At 33.0% G+C, this 20112-nt stretch overlaps 1 protein-coding gene across 1 annotated transcript; it reads right to left on the reverse strand.

Moving 5' to 3' along the window:
• Positions 1-14403: 14403 nt before the first annotated feature.
• On the reverse strand, positions 14404-16297 carry LOC147273705 (gibberellin 20 oxidase 1-like). Its single transcript, XM_086228259.1, has 3 exons — positions 15807-16297; positions 14958-15285; positions 14404-14679 (listed from the first exon to the last, which is right to left on the reverse strand). The coding sequence occupies exons 1-3, from the start codon at positions 16295-16297 to the stop codon at positions 14404-14406; spliced, it is 1095 nt and encodes a 364-aa protein (XP_086084385.1).
• Between the last annotated feature and the right edge of the window lie 3815 nt (positions 16298-20112).

The raw sequence follows: 20112 nt of genomic DNA on the forward strand, positions 1-20112 counted from the left end.
CGAGCTTCAACCAGCTGCGCATGCTATGACAGATTAATTATCCTGATAATACCCAATTATCCAAACTACTAAAACACATATTCCCTTCTTAATTACGTAATGACCATATATACCATTTTTATGAAAATGCAAACATACTATTTTTAGATGTAGGAAATTAATTAACTAATCAAACTCCTGTAAGATTTGAATTTCATATATATGTATATATATTTATAGGGAGGTGATTTTCGCACTCCTCTTTTTTCTATTTGCACTCCTTCTATTTTTTTAAATGTTTGTATATATTTTTATTATTTATTTTCCACATATACCCTTTGGCTTTTAATTATAGAATTAATGTCACCTATGCAACATTAAATCATACACATTTAATTTTTAAAACTGTCATAATAATATATCTATTTCTATAACTCTTTTTTAAAAAAGGAATAAAAACTTATGTAATTCTCTACACTTCTGTTCGTTTTCATGATATAGTACATCTTTTTTTTTCTTATTAAGCTGTCATATGACATTTATTTTTTAAAAAATTAAATATGCTACAAATAAGTAGTGGTTGCGTGGCATGAGAACATTTTTCTTGGCAGTATCAAAAGACCTAAAAATGAGGGAGTGGACTAATTGAAAACCCTAATTAATTCATAACACAAAACCCACTATCAAAAGAAGAAGATACATAAATCATGACCCTCATGAAGAAAACAAAAAAAAAAATATGACATGCTAAATATTTTTCTAATAAAGTATAGAATGATGATTGAAAGCACGTACAAGACTGGTTCACAAAAGAAAAAAAAAATGGCATAAAAGACAAAGAGATGCAAGATGAAGAAGATACGACGAGGGGAATAAAAAATTACTTATTTTTATTTTTTTAATAAGTATGAGAGAATATAGGAAAAAATAATCATTACTGAAAGATAATTAAAATAAAAATTTAACAGCCATAAAGGGTCAATTTAAAAATATATAATAAAAATATACAAAATACATTAAAAAAAAAAAAGATGAAGTGCAAACGGAGAAAAGAGGAGTGTGAAAATTGTCTCCCTATTTATATAGTGATTTTATTACAAAATGACCTTACATATCCGACATGTAAAGAATATGACAGAAGTTGTAAAATTTTAAAATATTGATATTTTTTTTTTGGCCACGGAAAATATTGATATTATTATTCCATTGGGTTTGGCATCCATTCATCTCCTTCTCCACTATATGGACAATTTTATTTCACTTTCATTTCACGTTATTTTTTCATGGTGGAACCGTGGAACTTTTTTTAACTTTCATTTTCATGGTGGTACTTTTTTTGTGGAACTGACAAAGTTAGTAAGAGGCACAAGCACTATGTATGGATACAAATATCTTTCAGCTATTATTTCTAGTTGATGGAATTATGACAACTTTAGAGCAAAGTGCTAACCTCCAAAACGTACTCGTTAACATTGCGAGTGAATTGTACACTTTTATGTATTAGTCTTGCGACCAATAATGGTTAATTGGAATATTAATCTAGGATAGATAGCAGCGTTAGTCTCATGGTTAATTTATAATAATAATAATAATTTGTATAATTATATATAAAGTAATATTGTTTACCAAACAATCGAATAACATAAAATGTTTATATTGTCATGTTGATTTATATCACTACATATTGATCAGTTAAGAATCAATATTTAATCAATAATTTAGATTTATAGTCAACATTAGGCTAAGGGACAAAAAATCTTCCAATAAATATATCTATTAGATGTTTTCACTTAACAATTAATATTTTTGGTTAAATACTAATTAATTCACGTGTGTGTTGATGTAGAGAAAACAAAATTTAGAGGACTTGGGGTAGGCCAGTTGGCCAAGCAGTTGTGCTGCCCCCCACCTCACCGGGTTTTCGATCCCCCCCCCCCCCCCTCCCCCCTCTAGGCCTTTTTCCTTGGCCTCCCTTTGTAACAAAAAAAAAAGAGAAAACAAAATTTACTACCTATTTTATTATAAATGACTAGTGGGGGTCATATCAATTTAGTGGGAGGTAGAGTGCTAAACTCCACATTTACAGTAATAATTTCATTTTACCTCTCTTAAATTAAGAATTAATTTACAACTTATCTGTGTTTTGCCACGTAGCTTATTGTAGTGCTTTCTAACAACATATTCATTGAGAGAATGATGGGGGACTTCATATTATTTAATTGAGAGTTGTAAATTGCTCTCATCACAACACAAACAACCTACTTTTTGAACCCCACTGGTCACTATTATTAATGGGCTCCTTCATCAACTTCTTTATTGATTACTCCAATAAGGTCATGTAATATTATACAAACAAAATTTGAGCATAAGCATATTATATAGACCAAACCCACATTAAATTAAGGGAAGCTATATATACACATCTGAACATTTTTTGCAAAGCATCAGTTTTTCCTCTTAACAGCACCTATTTAACGACGCCGCATTGTGAGACTGACTACATGGATTTTATAGGAAAGTTGGCTAGCTGGTCGTAGCCTACAATTATGAAAAAACACAATCAATAATGTATGTAAATAGAATGAGTAATTAATCCTATTCTTGTTTTTTTTTTTTTTTTTTTTTTTTTTGAGTTGGGGGATGAGGGATTGAACTTGGATGCATTGTGAATAATTCTACGGCTCTTCTAACTAAGTTACCTAACAACTACAATTAATCCTCTTTTCTTAGATATATGGTATGTTTATGTTATATTTTAAGATTATTAATCAAATATTACAAACTTATAAAACAATACTTGTCCGTTACCTGGTGTGGTTCGGGTGGATGTGGATGCTGCTACAAAGAGTTCTGAGTGTGTTTATGGGCTTGGGGTTATTTGTAGGGATGAGAAGGGGGAGGTACTTGTGGCGGTCTCTCAGCCGCTTGTGGGCACGGTCTCTGTTTTGGTTGCTGAATTGTGTGCTATTCGGTATGGTTTGACGGTGACAAGGGATCATGGTTTCCAACAGGTAGTCTTGTATTTGGATGCGTAGCTGGCAATTAAGGTGGTCACTAGTGAGGTTCAATTTTTATTCGGCGGATGGTTTGTTACTTGATGAGATTAAGTTTCTTTCTAGTAGTTTTACTCCCTTAGGTTTTATTTATAATTCTTGTGTCTGTAATCGTGCGGCGCATGCTTTCGCAAGATTTGCACTCACGTGTTCAGACTCCATTCTCTGGGACGTTTGTCTTACTTGGTTGGCTGATATTTTGGCTCTTGATGTCAACATTGGTTAATTAATAATTACCTTTTTTTCTCAAAAAAAAAAAAAAAAAGAATAAAACATGAGAACAATTATATGTATCTGATCATAAATAAGTCAAATATTCAATATGACAACTTAACATGCCAAATATATTGTCTAAAAAAAAATGAAAATTTCCTTAAATAAGATATTGTGAAAGTTTTCAAGTTGAAAGAGATAACTCTTCTTGCGGGTTGCATCTCTACTTTGTGTGCCAAGAGATGATAATTGGCAACCCCAAGGCCCAAGATTTAGTGATAGCACTGTTGAATATTACTGCTAAGTTCAATGTTTAAGTAGTGCTTGATGTACCAACTAGTTACTAGTCTAATTATATTTTTCTCCACAATGTTGGAGATGTCTCAAATTCTAATCCTCTCTCTTGATCCAGATAAAAAAAAAAAAAAAAAAAACAGAAGTAGTACTTGCGGGGATGTCTAGGAAGAACATGTTGGCAAGTTACCAAATTGTAGGTTGAGGTTGAGAACTGCCCATTATGTATTTTGAGGTTCTATATATAGGTGGTATGTTAAATAACAAGGACAATCTAGCTAAAACATGTCATTTGTTACAGGATCTGAGTTATATATACAAACTTGTAACAAATTAATTACATTGTTTAACTAGTCTCTCATGTTATGCAATCAACATATATATATATGATATGTGATAGAGAGACGCTCTTCTAAATTTGTATTATATAGTGTTTTCGAGGGTGAGTACCTACACAAATGGTAGACTTTTAAATATATATCGTATTTAAATTTAATTTTGATGTACTATTCCAACAAAAGCCTGAATTAATGCCAAAAAAAATGAAAGCCACATGAGTTTTCTTACTTCACACAAATGTGACAGGTCCCACTCTAACACTAGCTAGCTCCCCAAGGAAACATGCGCACATTTCACATGTTGCCCAATTAATATATAGGGACTACAGTTGACTATTTGTAATTTGTAAAGGCCTCATCTTTTTCTCGATGAGTTGGGAAATTCCCCTCTATGGGGTTCACTTTCTCATTCTATAATGATGACAAGCAATAAAGGGGATAATCCACCCTTTTGTCACGTTTACTATGTATATATACTTGATTAATTTTACAGTGGGACAAAATAGAGTGGATGTGGGATTTCATTTCAACAGGGAAAGTACAATCCGTGTTAAATTATCTATCTCTAAATTAAATATTAAACATGTTTGCCTTGTGGCCTAGCTAGCTGCCAATTGTTAATAGATAGTGGGTCATGCACAACGTGCGACATGCCAATGGCGTGGATTTAATTTACTTTTAAGTTTGATTAACGTACAGAGTAATAGACACTTTTTTAAGAAACTAAGTAATAATTAAATTGTAGAAACTTTTAGTGACAGATGAAAAAAGATAGCTATAGACTCGTATCATATTCTATGGATTTCAACAAAGATAGACTACCGACCCAATCCCAGTCGTAATTACAAAGAAGAAAAGTGGTGGCCGGCCTGCTCCAAGCATACAACTTAGAACTAAGTTGAGTTATGAGTAGGGACCAAAAGGGGGTTGGTTGAAAAGAAGAAAAAGAGAGATGCATGGGTCATATACGAGTGTGTGCTCTTTTGTTTGGTAGAGTGCAAATGGAGGGATCAGAGTACATCAACATGGAATGATCACCATCTTGTCCTTACAAAGCTAAAATTAAGGATTCAAACAAGGAAATAATAAGTTTATTATTATTTGAACCAAATGTTTTTTCAACTTTGTTCTTAACTTACATGGCATTTTTAAATTGAGTTATACCATATTATTCGCCTTTTAATACAATGATGTAGTGTGTATACAATATCATCTGTAAGTTGAGAAAAACAAAACTCGACAAAGAATTAGAAAAGTGGTATTTCTCTTTTCTAAAATATAGTGTCACGAGCTCTAGTGTATAGCTCATGTGACACTAGGGTTTAGTGAAAATGTGGTATCCTAGGTTTAAATCTTGTGTTTTGGGGAAAATATAAGAGAGCACTGTTACACTCACTAAATTTGATTAATCAAAAAATAATGTGATGTTATTTCATTTATTCAATTATGTGTTCACTTTGGTATTTATTCAATTATGTGTTCACTTTGGTCTTATTTACTTATTATCAATTTAACACGAGCATGTGTACACATTATTTGGTGACTCTAACAATATTGAACCATAATATATATAGGACCTAAGACTTATAATATTATATATGGGCCTACTAGTTCCAATTATGAAAACCGTCCCATTTATAAGCAATACCAAATATGGGAGATAATTTCATTTCCTTTCATCCAATACACACTAGCTAAGAAAAGTACTTGACTCCTACATGCAAAGAGGAAAATTTAATTATACCATACAAATATATTGTATGACATATAAATATTTTTTAAATTTTCTATGTTGATGAGTTCAATTTTTCACTACTAAAATATAAAGTTTCTATCACCTTAATGTGTTAAATTGTATGACATACATATATACACTCTACAAATAGTATTTTTTTCTTACCAATAAATCTATCATGTGTCATTACTGTATAGCAAGAAATAGTGAAAGTTACATGCGAGGAACCGATAAAGGAAAAACACGGTCTTCTCTATTCCCCACATTTTCCATCATTCCAACTTTTGTGGGTGGGAATAAAAAAGTTGTATTTGGTGGCCGGTGGTACCAAATATATGTAGTTTTAGACTTTTAGTAGTGAGTGCACCAAAAGGTTGACAGTGACTGTGTAGACACGCAGCCGAATGCGGTCGTGAGGAAAAGACAGCGACTGTATACACACAGATTTGAACTTAATTATAAAACAGCTTAGCGTGCAAGTAATAAACTAATTAATCCTCCAAATGCGCAAGCAAATTAAAATCATACGTGAGAAAGAGAAGAGAGATGGAGGAAATCCGAAAGCCCAACAACCAAACTTAACTAAGGGTTTAAGCCTTAATTAATGGTATTATGTGAAATGCGAAAGTGCACAATAATTTGTGCAGATTCTTGACCTTGCAATTACGCTAATTTTATTATAAATTTATTCTAATTAGGTAGCATTTTCTTTACGGAATGAGTTCGATAGGAACGTCATTCTCATTCGCATTTCAAGAAAATTAATAATAATCAATGAATATATCTCAATTCTAATCTATTACTTTTTATTTACTCTCCACTTGGGCTAATTAACGATTTTCTCCTATTACGCTAGCTTATATAAATTTATTATCATTAGGTAGCATTTGTATTCCAAGATGAGTTAGCGAGCACCATTCTAATTCGGGTCATTCTCATTTTAACTTTTTAAGTCAATGAAAATTAATCAATAATACTCATATTTTCCAATATTTCAATTTATGCCATATGAGGTAATTAGGGTTGCTTTGCGTTTCTGTACGTTCATGCATGTGCATAACTTTGTTCTTCATTGGATATATATAAGTATGTTATATCTATCTTTTATTTCTTTGTTTTTTTTTTTTTTTTTTGTAAAGATCATGTATCATATTGTACATATGATACATGTGTAACGTGATGAAAGTTAAACTAGGAAGAGAGAATATGAAATATATATAGGAGAGGAGAAGAGATTGGTTTGGGGAAAGAAAATAAAAGTACAATAAAATTCAATTGAAAGTGGGATAATGCACAATCATCATCTTCTTCTCTCTTATTTATTGACACAATTATCATATTATTCTTGGTTTTTAAATATAAATATAATAGCAAATTATTTTGAAATGGGTTGTTATTAATATAGACTAATGAAAAAGATAATTCTTTTAATAAAGGGTAATTCTATCTCAATATTTTCCTCAACACCAGCCAACAAATTTTATATGAACAATACTATTCAGTCCAATTTCTCTTTCCAACATTTAATTTTTCTCAACTTAAATTTACAACATTGTTTTTCTTTTAATGCAATTCAACTTAAATTGAACTAATGCCAATTTCTCTTTCCAACATTTAATTTTTCTCAACATTGAAATTTACAACTTTGTTTTTCTTTTAATGCAATTATGTGTCGCCCATATCATGTGCACATATATAAGTACGTTGGGAAAAAAATCCAAAGAACAGACATGATGCAAATATTATTTAAAAAGAAAAAAATAAACGATGGTCGAACCTAGCTAGCTACCTAGTGAGAACCATACTAGATTGGACATGGCGGTGTGTCACGCATGGCCGACTTTTTTTTTCTATATTTTTTAAAGTTTAAAAGAGTTGACCAAAAAAAAAACAGATGATGATAAAAAAGAAGAAGAGTTAGTGAATTTTTAAAGACCCAGAATGTGTTAAGTAGAAAAGTAGGTGGAAATAAAAATTCCCCTTAATTATAATAATACCGATTAAGAAAAAAGTTCATAAAGATATATGAAGAGTAAAACCTAGACTTCGGAAAGTATTTGCCTCCTTCTGAGACTGAGAAGGGTGTGTGTGCATGACTACGGAAAGCGAGTTCTGTTCCTCCAACTACCTCCTTCTGAGACTTAGAAGGGTTTGTGTGACTGGGGAAAGTAATTAAGGTATATATGTGTTCCTTCAACTTCAACATTTTGTTGCCATGTTGACAAACAAAGTACTTCCTTTTTTCCTCTTGTTTTTACTTTTCATATTGGACATAGAACGACCAAATCTGCTATAGGAATGCTGCCAGGCCAAGTTTTTATATGTTCAGCAAGTACGTAACATTCAGAGAAACATCCTTATTGGCCAAAACCTCAACGTTAGGAAACATAAAATACCGATTCATATGAGGAAGACTAGAAATTAACAAGGAGGAACAATCTCATGCATACTTTCTCCAAAGAGTTGCACAAAACTCACTATAAGAAATTAATGTGAGCAAAACACACCCCTCATTGGTGGCACAAAATGGGGTGGCAATTGAGAACTTTAGTCCCTATTGCCCAATTGCCACAAATTTTTATTAAAATCGAGGCACTTCAGTTCCTATTGCCCAATTGTCATCCCATTCTATGCCACCAATGAAGATGAGCTTTGCTCATATTTCTTGTAGTCACTTTCTATAATATGAAAATTAAGGAACATGCCATTGTCATCATGGGAAGAGAAATTTGACATAATAATGAAAAACACATTAACATAGTCAAGGTAATGTTTCCAAGCAAGAACCATCACTCCTGCTGTAAAAAGGTGAGCATGATACAAATTAATTGTGAACTTAAGTGTTCCAATTAATTAAGTTCAAACTCTCATAAAAACATTTGAGTTTAATTATCTAATACGTGTAACCTTCATATAATTAAGATAATTTCGAGTTGGAGTGTGACATTAATGGTAACAAAGTTTTTATACTTACATTAAGCATCTACACTAGAGAAAAAATTTATGCACAAATACCATTTAATTAATTACCCAAATATGAAATTATAATCATGGTTACATTAACGTACTAGTCATTATCATATACCAATTGCCAAAATTCATTTCATTTCCTCAAATTTCATTGAAAATGAATTTCCATGACGTTGACAATGTCACACACATCTTCTAATTTAATTGTTACTTTTTATAATTGTGATGCGATTCATACCTTAACTCGAGAAAAAAAGATTTTTCGATTTGGGATCGATGTGGCATACCCTACTTATATAGGGGCCCTTGTATTAATGAGGGAGTGATCGTGGGAGTTTCCTCGTTAACCAAAAAATTGTTTCGAAGTCAGATCGACAAATACAGAAGAGAAATCAAACTTTGCAGTTCAAAAACAGAAGAGAAATCAAAATCTCTAAGCTGTAAAGTGCGTAGAACTAATTATTCAATAACAACCACATATTGCATGCGAAGAGAATATAAACTCTTTTTGACCATATTAATTTCATTGAAAGGAATAAGGCATTGAATTGAAAAGTTATTTTCTAGCTTTTTGGTGAATTCAGAATATAGAAATAATTCAAAGTTGACAAAAAAAAGAAAAAAAAAAAAAGACTGTTATCTGTATACTTTTCTGTGAAAAGTAGCTCTAGCTCCTCCAAATTAAGGAGCATGAACTAGATCAACTAATGCATGTAAGCATGTTCCACATAGAAAAAGGCGATTTTTATAATTGGAACTTGGCCAAGTCATGGTCTGCAGTAGTTTTAGCAGCAAATCAATGGATCTAGTCTGAAATGAATTTATACTTGAGTTGTTAAAACTTGTACAAGCCACACGGTTGGGGGTTCATTTAAAAGCCTCATTTATGGTCTTTGAAGTCGTGTTTTACATTGGTGGTCAGTTCTGTCTTTCTCTAACGTGGGTTTTGTTTGTTTCTTTAATTTCTGTGACCAGTTGACAATTTCATGCACTTGTCAGCTGATGATTATTTCATAAAGACGCTATACACATTCCTAGCTAGTAAACAATAGTAAAAGAAGAAGAAGATCGAAGACATTGTATATAATATGTGTTCTGTTTTGGTCACACAACTGATAGATCGATCTGCATGTACTGTTCAATAGTAGCTAGACTCTTTCTTGCTCTGATACATTGATCTGTGATGGGAATTGGGAAACTTCCAATTCTTTGATATTGGGTTGACAAGCATCTTGCTCAAAAAGGAAGGGCTCTTCATAGTACTTATTAGGGAGGAGTCCTCGTACGTATTTCTAAACGCAACAAATTAATCTGTATCACATTTTTAGATTTTATAGATCGCGTTCTAATGAAGATGAGATTCAATTGTATTAATATATATGGATCGTACATTCGTACCTCTAATAAAGACGTATTCTACAGTGTGGTCTAGTATGCACTTCATTGAGATATTAGATATCTTTCTAAGGCAATTTTACCGAAACAACCCTCTTTTGATCAAATTTTCTAAGGTTAGTTTTTGGGTCCACGAGCTCTTTTTTTTTTTTTTTTGTCGAAGTCCATGAGCTCAATGATGGCAGAAGTAGCGGGGTTCAGGAAATATGCTGCTGATAGCCATTGCAGCTCCTTGTTAAGCACTGCTCTATATAGTCTCCTCAGCCTCCCATTAGTCCAAGCCTGCAACTATAAGAGAATTGTTTTAAATATAATATTAAATTCGTTTTTAAAATAAGGGTATATTTGAGAATAATATTGTTGACTTCTATCTCAATTTTTTTCTCATAAGTCATAACACCCAACAAATTCCATATATCATACCAATTTTAGCAAATTTATTTCTTTCTTAAAAATAAAAAGATTATTTTTTAACATCCCTCCCTTGCGTCACTCCATGGCTGTACGCATGCCTTGCAGGACCGACTTTTTTTCAAAAAAACAAAAAACGAAATTAGACGGTGACCATATTTTTTTAAAAAAATAACATTAGTAAAACAAACAAGTTAAAGAATTTTTAAAGACCTAATTGAGTACATGCATTGCAATTGATGGGGATGCCCAGTTAAAAAGTTTTAGAATTGTCACAGTTAAGGCAGCGAGATCGTGAAAGGAAAAACAAGCGTTAACTACCCGAATTTGATAGTTTAGAATTCATCCAGGAAATTGAGAAAAATCTCAAAGAGCTTTATTGATAATAATACTGAATAATTGATAAACAAAGGCTTAAAGTTGGCTTATATAGTTTCCACAAGCCCTACCTAGCTTCACTAGGAAGGCAAAAATAAAATAGAAAATGACAAAATTTGGAAATAACTTAATACACGGTTTTAGACTAGTAAACGACTTTTTTTGGCTTAAAATACCCATATATATATATCACGATTTTTTCGTGAGTTGCATTTATCTTGCGATTCCCTTCGATTTAATATATAATTCGACCATATTTTGACTCTGGACCACCTTTCTCCAAAAATCATAATTTGTCTTTCTTGGACTTGCGACGTCAGACACTTATGCACCAAGTTACATCATCCCAAATATCTATAAAAACAACCTTCGATCTTTTCTAGCAGCGCGTAACTTTCTTAATTGAGCTATAATTTTCTAACTTTTGACTTTTTTTCCTAACTTTGAATCACCTTAATTTTTTTTAACTTTTTGTGTATTAATTGACTCATCTATTGTCCTACATCACCCCTGCGCCCAAGTTCAATCCCCCATTTTACAACCCTTAATGTTAAACAAACCTATTTAAAAAGTTACAATGATAAATAGGTCCACTTTGCACAAATAAATCTCATGTTATATTTGTTTCATTGTTTTTTGTACCGAACGCTCGATGAGTTTTTTTTTAACTTGGCAAATTATCACTGTCGCACAGTTACGATTATGAAATTCAAATAGTTATTGTTGCACAGTAACAATTAATAACAATATAACACATGTATTTTATACAATTCAAATAATTATTGTCGCACAATAGCAATCATTACCACTGTCTGACATTGACAATTGCCGAGCGCTTGGTGAATACTGTCAAGCGTTCGGTGAATGGTATTAAGTGCTCAGTGAAGGATACTGAGTGCTCGGTGAAGGTGCTAAACGCTCGGCTCATTAGAGTAAATCAACCTAGCACTGTGTTTTTACACGTGCATGAGCCGGCTAATCATGAGCTTTTTTGTTTTAGACTTAAAAAAAAAAACGCTAAAAAAAAAAAGACATGCATTGAGTATCATAAGTAGAAAATTAGGTGAAAATTGAAGCTTCCCTTAATATAATAATGTTGATAAAGAAAAAGGTCATAAAGGTGAATAGTAATTACCTAGACTTTGGAAAAGATGTGCCTCTGTGTGACTGGGGAAAGTAATTTATGTCCTCCAACTGCCTCCTTCTGAGACTTAGAAGGGTGGCACGTGTGTGACTGGGGAAAGTAATTAAGCTATATGTGCTCCTCCAACTGCAACATTTTGTTGTCACGTTGACAAACAAAATACTTCATTTTTTTCCTCTTGTTTGTACTTTTCATATTGTGCATAGACCAAATCTGTGAGGAATGCTTCCAGGTCAAGTTTTTATTTAGGTAGCAATTTTCTGAGAAACATCCTTATTGACCAAAACCTCATTGTGGGCTGGGAAATTAATGAAAAAGGAGGTACAAATCTCATGCATGCTTTCTCCAAAGGGTTGCATACAGAATTTCTATAATTTTGAATAGGAACATGCCATTGTCATCGAACCGGAAAGAGAAATTTGACTTGATAATGAAACACATTGGCATAGTCAAGGTAATGTTTCCAAGCAAGAACCTCATGAGTGGCGTAAAAGAGTAAACATGATACAAATTGTAAACTTAAACATCCTAAGTTTAGACTTTCATAAAAACATTTAAGTTTATGTAATACATACAATTTGCGGGTGATTGTGTCACACCCCAACTTAGGATCGATATCATGTTTTCGAGTTAATGTGTGTCTCACGCCTTAATTAAAAAAAGTAACACATTCCTATAATTAAGCTATGACTCGCACCAAATTCGAAAAAAGGGATTTCTCAAATTTGGAGCGTGACAAAGTTCTTGAACTTACATTTATCATCTGCTAGAGAAAAAAATTATGAACAAATACCATTTAATTCACCCAAATATGAAAGCATTATAATGGATTCACTAAGTAGTCACTATCATACACCAATCACCAAAATTCATTTCATTTCCTCAATTTGCACTAAATATGAAATTACATGAGGCTCACAATTAATGTACGTCATCAATGACAAAAACATATTTCACACGCATTCTCAAATTTATTTGGTACATTCTATATATGATTGAGGTGTAATTCATACATTAAATCAGGAAAAAAAAAAAAGATTTGTTAAGGTGGAGTGCGTATACTATTCTTATGAGGGAGTGGACTACAATACTTTACATTCTCACACGCCCCTTACCTGTAGGGTTTCTAACGTGTGGCTACTCGGCCTAACACACGTGCATGGGTGAACTTGTTGTGATACTATAAATAAATTTAGACATCTATTTTGAAACTAATTAACAGTAATATATAGGAAAATCTCAAAACCCTTTAAACAGTTACACAAGATTATAATTTTTCAATATAGGATGACACTTCATATTTTCACAATTTCAAACCAAACTTTTCAGTTGAAATACAGAAGAGAAATCAAACTCTCTAAGCAACTTTAAGTAGAATATGTGGTTGCTATCAAAATCTCAATAGAAACCACGTATTGTGAAGACCGAAGAGATTATCAATCTTTTTGACCATATATCATCGAAAGGAATAAGGCATTGAATTGAAAAATCATTTTCTTATTGTTGAATTAACTATTAAGAATATAAATTATTCCCTGGCCAAAAAAAAAAAAAAAGAATATAAATTATTCAAGTTATAAAAAAAAAAACAAAAGACTATTATTATCTTTATACTTTTCTGTAAAAAGTTTCTTCTTCAAAGGAGCACCAGGTAGACCATGGCATCCAAAATTCCAAATCCCCCCAATTGTCTTAAGTGGCTACACATGTACCTTGATTATAGCAGGAAGAATTTATATATTTTCATTTGGGTTGAATTAATGCATCTACATAATGAAAGTGATTTTTATAATTGCAACTTGGCCAAGTCATGCAAGAAAGCGAGTGTCGGTTGAGTGGATCTATCCATTCTGTAGTACTTTTAACAGAGCTAGTCTAAAATGAATTTATATACAAGTTGTTAAAACTTGTACAAGCCAGCTGTAAGCCACACGGTTGGGTGTTCATTTCAAAGCCTCGCTCATTCATAGTCTTTGAATTGTGTTTTACATTGGCGAGTTCTGTCTTTCTCCAATGTGGGTTTTGTTAGTTTAATTTCTTTAATTTCTGTGATCTGTTGACAATTTTATGCACTCAGTCAGGTGATTATTCCATAATGACTATATATATTCCTATCTAGTAATGGATAATATAAGAAGAATAAGACTTTGTATATAATATGTGTTCTGTTTTGGTCAACCAATTGATCTGTAGGTATTGTTCAATAGTAGCTGGCCAATTAAACAGACTTCCACTTGGTCTCATACATTGAACTGTAAAGGGAATTGGGAAATTTCCATGCTTTGACATTGGGTTGACAAACATCAGGCTCATATAGAAAAGTACTCTTCATAGTACTGGAATTACATGACAAACAGTAATTTATGTGTAATGAGCATTTTGAAAAACAACGAGGTTATTTGTACCATATTTTTAGGCAACATTGTTAATCACACCTGTAATAGAGGTGAGACTTGATACATGGTATGGTCTGAAAAATATGATACTCTAACGTTACTCATAAGAGTATGCTCTTGATTGAGATATTAGATATCTTTCTAGTGCAGTTTTACCAACAACCCTCTTTTGAACCAAAAGTTCCTTTCTGAAATCTCCCCAAGTGAAGGGCTCATACTTTTTAGGGTTGGTTTTTGGGTCCATGAGCTCAGGAGGGCACTCAATGATGGAAGAAGTAGCAGGGCTCATAAAATATGCTGCAGATAGCCTATGCTTCTCCTTGTTAACCACTGCTCTATGCACTACACTCCTCAGCCTCCCATTGGTCCAAGCCTGCATGAAAATTAGATACATATAGTTATAACTACAACATGTAAAGCATAAAAACAAACATTTAAGCTAATGGAAACTGTTTATTGTTAAATAATTTGATATGTTATATTATGTTGTCAGATTGTCAATTTGGACTATTGATCAGTTAAATTCTTGATTTAATGTGTGTGATTTGCCAAATTTATGGTCTGACAAAATAACATACTAAATATCTAGCAAAAGAACATTACCCTTTAAACTTAATCTAAGTATACACTTGTATATGGAAGAGAGATTACCTCAAGGGTGTCACCAATGTTGATGATAAACGAATTCTGAACAGGACGGATACCAATCCATTTGTTGTCACTCATCAACATTTGAAGTCCACCAACATCATCTTGTAGCAGTATGGTTAAGGTATGGGGGTCTGAATGGCTCCCAAGCCCAAGACATTTTTCTGGGAGTGGACAAGGAGGGTATCTGTTAACCCTGATCATGGTGGACTCTTTCTCTTGAAAGTTCTTTTTAAAGAAGTTGTCTGGAAGGCCCAATCCATGAGCTAGCAGCTCAAAAATGATCATTCCCAAATTGTCCAATGCATCCAAGTAACCAATCATTGCATTGCTGATACATGCCAAAGATTTAATTTGTTAGAAATATTGGCTTTTAACAGTGAATTTCTGTCGACTTGGGGTCAACTTCTAAGTGGGTCTCACAAGCCCATTGAGGTAACCCAAATAAATTATAACACTTATTTTTCCACCATAATTTAGTTATAGCAGGGATTCTCGCATCCATATTCGGATCATTCACACTTAGTCTTGATGAGATTCTATACAAAAATTCTTTATGTCAATCTTATATATAAAACTTGTCAAGACATGATCTGTGAGAAAATCCGGAATCCTATACGCAATTCTGAAATTCTATATGGAAATTATTTATGCATGAAAACTTCTTATATAGGATTGACATAAAGAAATTTTTGTATAGAATCTCATCTAAACCAGACGTGAATGACTCAAGGTATGGATGCGAGAATTAGATTTAGTTTTAGACTATAATCAGTCAAGGTACAAAAATATTGGTGTAACATATGCTTACAGTGACCGGGATTCTATTACGATGATGGATGAAAATGTTACCTAAATGGCTGATGTTGATCACCAAAAACCTTTGTTGCAAATGCAACTATCTGCTGTGGTGACTGGAGCAACTGTAAGATCTCTGCCCAAGGCAAATTCTTTCCATAATCAGGATTTGTGGCACAGTAACCCAGTGGTAGGGTAGCTGATCTAATACCCTTCAATTTCTGCTCCATTGGAAGATCAAAAAGCTCATTCATACAGCCTTTGAAATTCTCTATGGTCTCCAAAGCAACCCCATGATCCACCAACTTGAAGAACCCCCACTTCTCACAAGCACTCACCATGACCTGGCACACCTCATAATTTGGGTTCTTAGTCCCCTCCAAAATCCCTTGGAGACTTATGACAGGTATGTCATCTACATCTGCAAAGTCATCATGGTTAACTGCTGGCCATTCTTCCTTGGACCAAATAAAGTTCTTGACACTTAGTTTGTGTCCCATGGAGGAGAGTGACTCAACAACTTGCTCTTCAATCTGTGGAGCCATGACAAAATCTCAAAAATTAGGAGTTGCAAAAGGGTGCTATACATGCATGAAGCTTCATGTGTATTAAATGGGTTTATATAATATAAACTTTATCTGAAGTACTTCATTTTGTAGTCATATAGTATGCTTTGGTAAGAGTGAAAAATTGCAATTGGTTGGAGTTTTCAAAGAGATTCAATTGGTTGTACTAAAGATTTTCTTGGATTCTAGTATCATTGTTGCCTGGAATTTATAATGTGGACTGTCTTTTGGGGAAAAACATGAGATTCTTTGGATGCAATTGGAGATAAATAGGATTCCACTTGGACAATGGAATCTTAGCCGCCTAATTGGGCAATGGATCTTAAATTGTAAGCAAATGTTTAATAATAATAATCATTCCATATGACTTAGCAACAATAGGAAAATAAAATAAAATAGAGCCATGTTAGGCCAAGGATGAGGCTATGAGTAGCTCTGTGCACTTACATTACATCTTTGCCCCAAATGAAGTAGAGGTATGATTATGAAATCAATCACAATTCTTTACACTACTAGTATCTTTTGTAGAGTGATCGGTACGGTTTTTGTGCTAAAAAAGAGTCCTAAGCCCATCAAATGATTTTTATGCCGAAAAAATGTCTCGTTTAGTCCGTAAAATAAAAAGAACTGACTTTTTAATATGGGTTAATTTTCGATAGAAAGTTCCTAACAAGAAAATTGTGAGCATTATTTTGATTTTGAACTTTGATGAGGGGTAAGTAGTCACTACCACGAGTCTACCAGTTGAGTTACAAACTGTCACATAGTTCTAATATGGTTTTAGTGCGACATGAACTGCCACTTAATTAGTATCTGAAATTGTGTTATGTGGCATTATTAACATCTATTTATTTTGTGTTACATGATTCACTTAAACAATGAAAAACTAAAACGAAAACAAGAAAGTAAAATCCTTGCAGTAGTGAATGGCCTAGTGATTGTAAATTGTAATCAGAAAGACTTTATTTTTAATGAAATCGTAAAATTTTGAGCTTCCTCTTAGTGATTGTGTAGTCCCATTGCTTAAGCATGGGCTTCCCCAGCCCACATAGATTGTGATGAGCTTTAGCATATGCTTGAAGATCATTTGGCCCATAGAAAAAGCCTGGTCCAAATAAAATTAACTAAAGTCTGATCCAATTTGACCAGTTTTATAGGCTGAAATAGTCAAGGATCCAAAGGATGACATGTAGTCCCATTGCTTGACCAGTTTTATAAGCCTAAGACCACTAATAGGATGACATGTAAATATGTAAATATAGTTTGTGAGACCTATATTATTTATCAATGTATTAGTTTGACTTTCGCCAAAAAAAAAATAGTGTGACAATTTCAGCACCATATCATAGCACCGGACTGCTTCATAAAGTATGAGTTGACCATACGTAACACTTTCACATAAATGACAAAAACCGCTACCACGAATAATAAACCAATTAAGTTTGTGTCAAATCCGAATAATTTATTTTGATTGAATAAACTCATTTAGTATTATATAGAAATCAACTGGCTAATGATTTAGTGGTTTTTCTATCCACATTATTAGTGAGGTCTTAATTTTAATATCTTTAGTGTTATATGAAAACATGATTAACTTCTTTCATTAATCATGTGATATGGCATTGTATTAATTCTTGTAAAACTATAGAATAATTTCAAAGGTTTTATTAAAATCAAGTATATATTTATTTTAGGCTTATTATTTGGTTTGCTCCCTGAAAATATTTCGAATTCGTACTTCACCCCTGACTTTTTTTTTTGTCTCAAGTTACTTCCTGACGTTATACTCCGTGTTTCACTTATCCCAGTTTCATCAAATCTGTCAATATTCACCATTATAAATGCTGATTTAAAAATAAATTAAATATTATTTTAAGATTTTAATATTTAAAAAAATTAAAATAAAATTCAAAATTCAATAAAAAAAAAAAAAAGAAATACTCAAACCTGTCTCCAGTCTCCACCATCTGAAACCCACATACCCCCCACTCTCCCTTCCCTCTCACCACCATCTGCACCGGCTGGCCCCACCACCATCGCCGCCCGACAGCCGCATTGCAGCACCGCCCTCCCCTCTGCACAAGACTCCACTGAACCCACCTCAAACGACGTCGTCCAAGTCCTCCCTCCCAATGCCATCCCGACCTGATCCGCTCCACCCAAACCACAACCCCACTCAACCTCATCAACCTGCTCCGCCCCCATTGGCCAGGTTTTGGGCTGGCCTATCGAGGATGTTCGGTTCACCTACACCTTCAGCTGGTGCAAATGTTGGTGAAACCGTGAAAGGGGGAAGAGAGGGTGGGGGTGAGTGTTTTATTTTTAATTTTTTATAATTTTTTATTAAATTTTGAATTCTATTTTAATTTTTTAAGATTTTAATGTTTTAAAATAATATTTAATTAATATTTCTACACAGGTGGATGCCAATTAAGCACTTCTAACAATAAATATTGACGGACTTAACGGACTTGGTTAAGTGAATAGCAATTCTCTGTGCACTTTTATAGAGAAATTCGTCCTATAAACAAGGTATAAAATTTCGATTTTTGAGGTTATGGAAATTTTATCACCTATTCATTGATATTTCGTCGAAATTATCGAAATTTCGCTCACTTACAGCAGCTCTTCCTCTGCCTTCCCCTGTCTATTTCTCAGGTCCCTTTCATTTTTTCAAGCTCGGTAATTCTATTTTGTGGTCTTGAAAGAGATCCAAAGTGTGTCTAAAAGTCATGAGAAAGAGAAGAGATCTGAGATGGAGAGGAGGAAGAGGAGGAGAGATCGGGGAGGGAGTGGGAGGACTGAGGAGAGAGGAGGAAGAATAGGAGGAAGAGGATAAGAGATCGGGGAGGAAGTGGGAGGACTGAGAAGCGAAGAGATGCAAAATACTGGAAGGAGGAGAGAGAAATGAACTACAGCCAGAGGAAGAAGATAAGTCTTCGACCAAAAAAAGAAAGAAGAAGAAGATAAGTGGACAAGTGATAAGTCAAGGAAGAAAAGGCGTCAGGGAAGAAAAGGAGTCAGGAAGAAAAGGGAGGAAAGAGAAAAGAAGGAAAGAAACAAAAAGAAAAAAAAAAGAAAAAGAAAAATATATATATATTTAAGGTTAATTAGGGTTTGAGACCTTTGGGCAATTGAAAAAAGAAAAAAGGATTTGAGATTTGATTCGGCTTTTTTGAGATTTCGTTTAGTTGTTTTTAAATTATAAACTTTAATACATTTTTATATAAAAAATACCCTAAAGGGCCTAAACCCTAATATCTTATATCATATCCTAAAGAATATACTAATTTTATTTAATAGTATTTGCCTCCAGCGCGCATTATATTCATCACATATCACATGAAACCTACCATATAATTTGGTTTCTTCAATGTTTTTTATCAATATAGTAGATAATATATTAAATAAACATATAGTAAAATTTCATTCAAAATTTTCGTATTTTGATAGCAATTTTCGTCGTTTCCGTCAATTTTTGTCGAAATTTAAAAATATTCAAAATTTCCGTTAAAATTTTCATCGAATTTTCCATTGAAATTTTCTCGAAATCCGAAATTTTATTCTTTCCCTATAAAGCAATAGGGTCCACATATGAACGTAAGAAGTACTCCAAACTCAGGACATGTTCTATTAAAGTGGAGAGACTTCAGACTACCACAAGATTAAAAAACAATTATATTTACATAAAATTTCGAACACAATCAAGTAATCAACTTAAACAATGATTACCTAGTCTCATCCTGGCCAAAAAAAAAAAAAAAAATGATTACCTAGTCTTATTTAGTATTAAT

The sequence above is a fragment of the Dryas octopetala genome, chromosome 9, assembly GCF_963921425.1.
Source record: "Dryas octopetala chromosome 9, drDryOcto1.1, whole genome shotgun sequence".
In the NCBI taxonomy this organism is placed as follows: Eukaryota; Viridiplantae; Streptophyta; class Magnoliopsida; order Rosales; family Rosaceae; genus Dryas; species Dryas octopetala.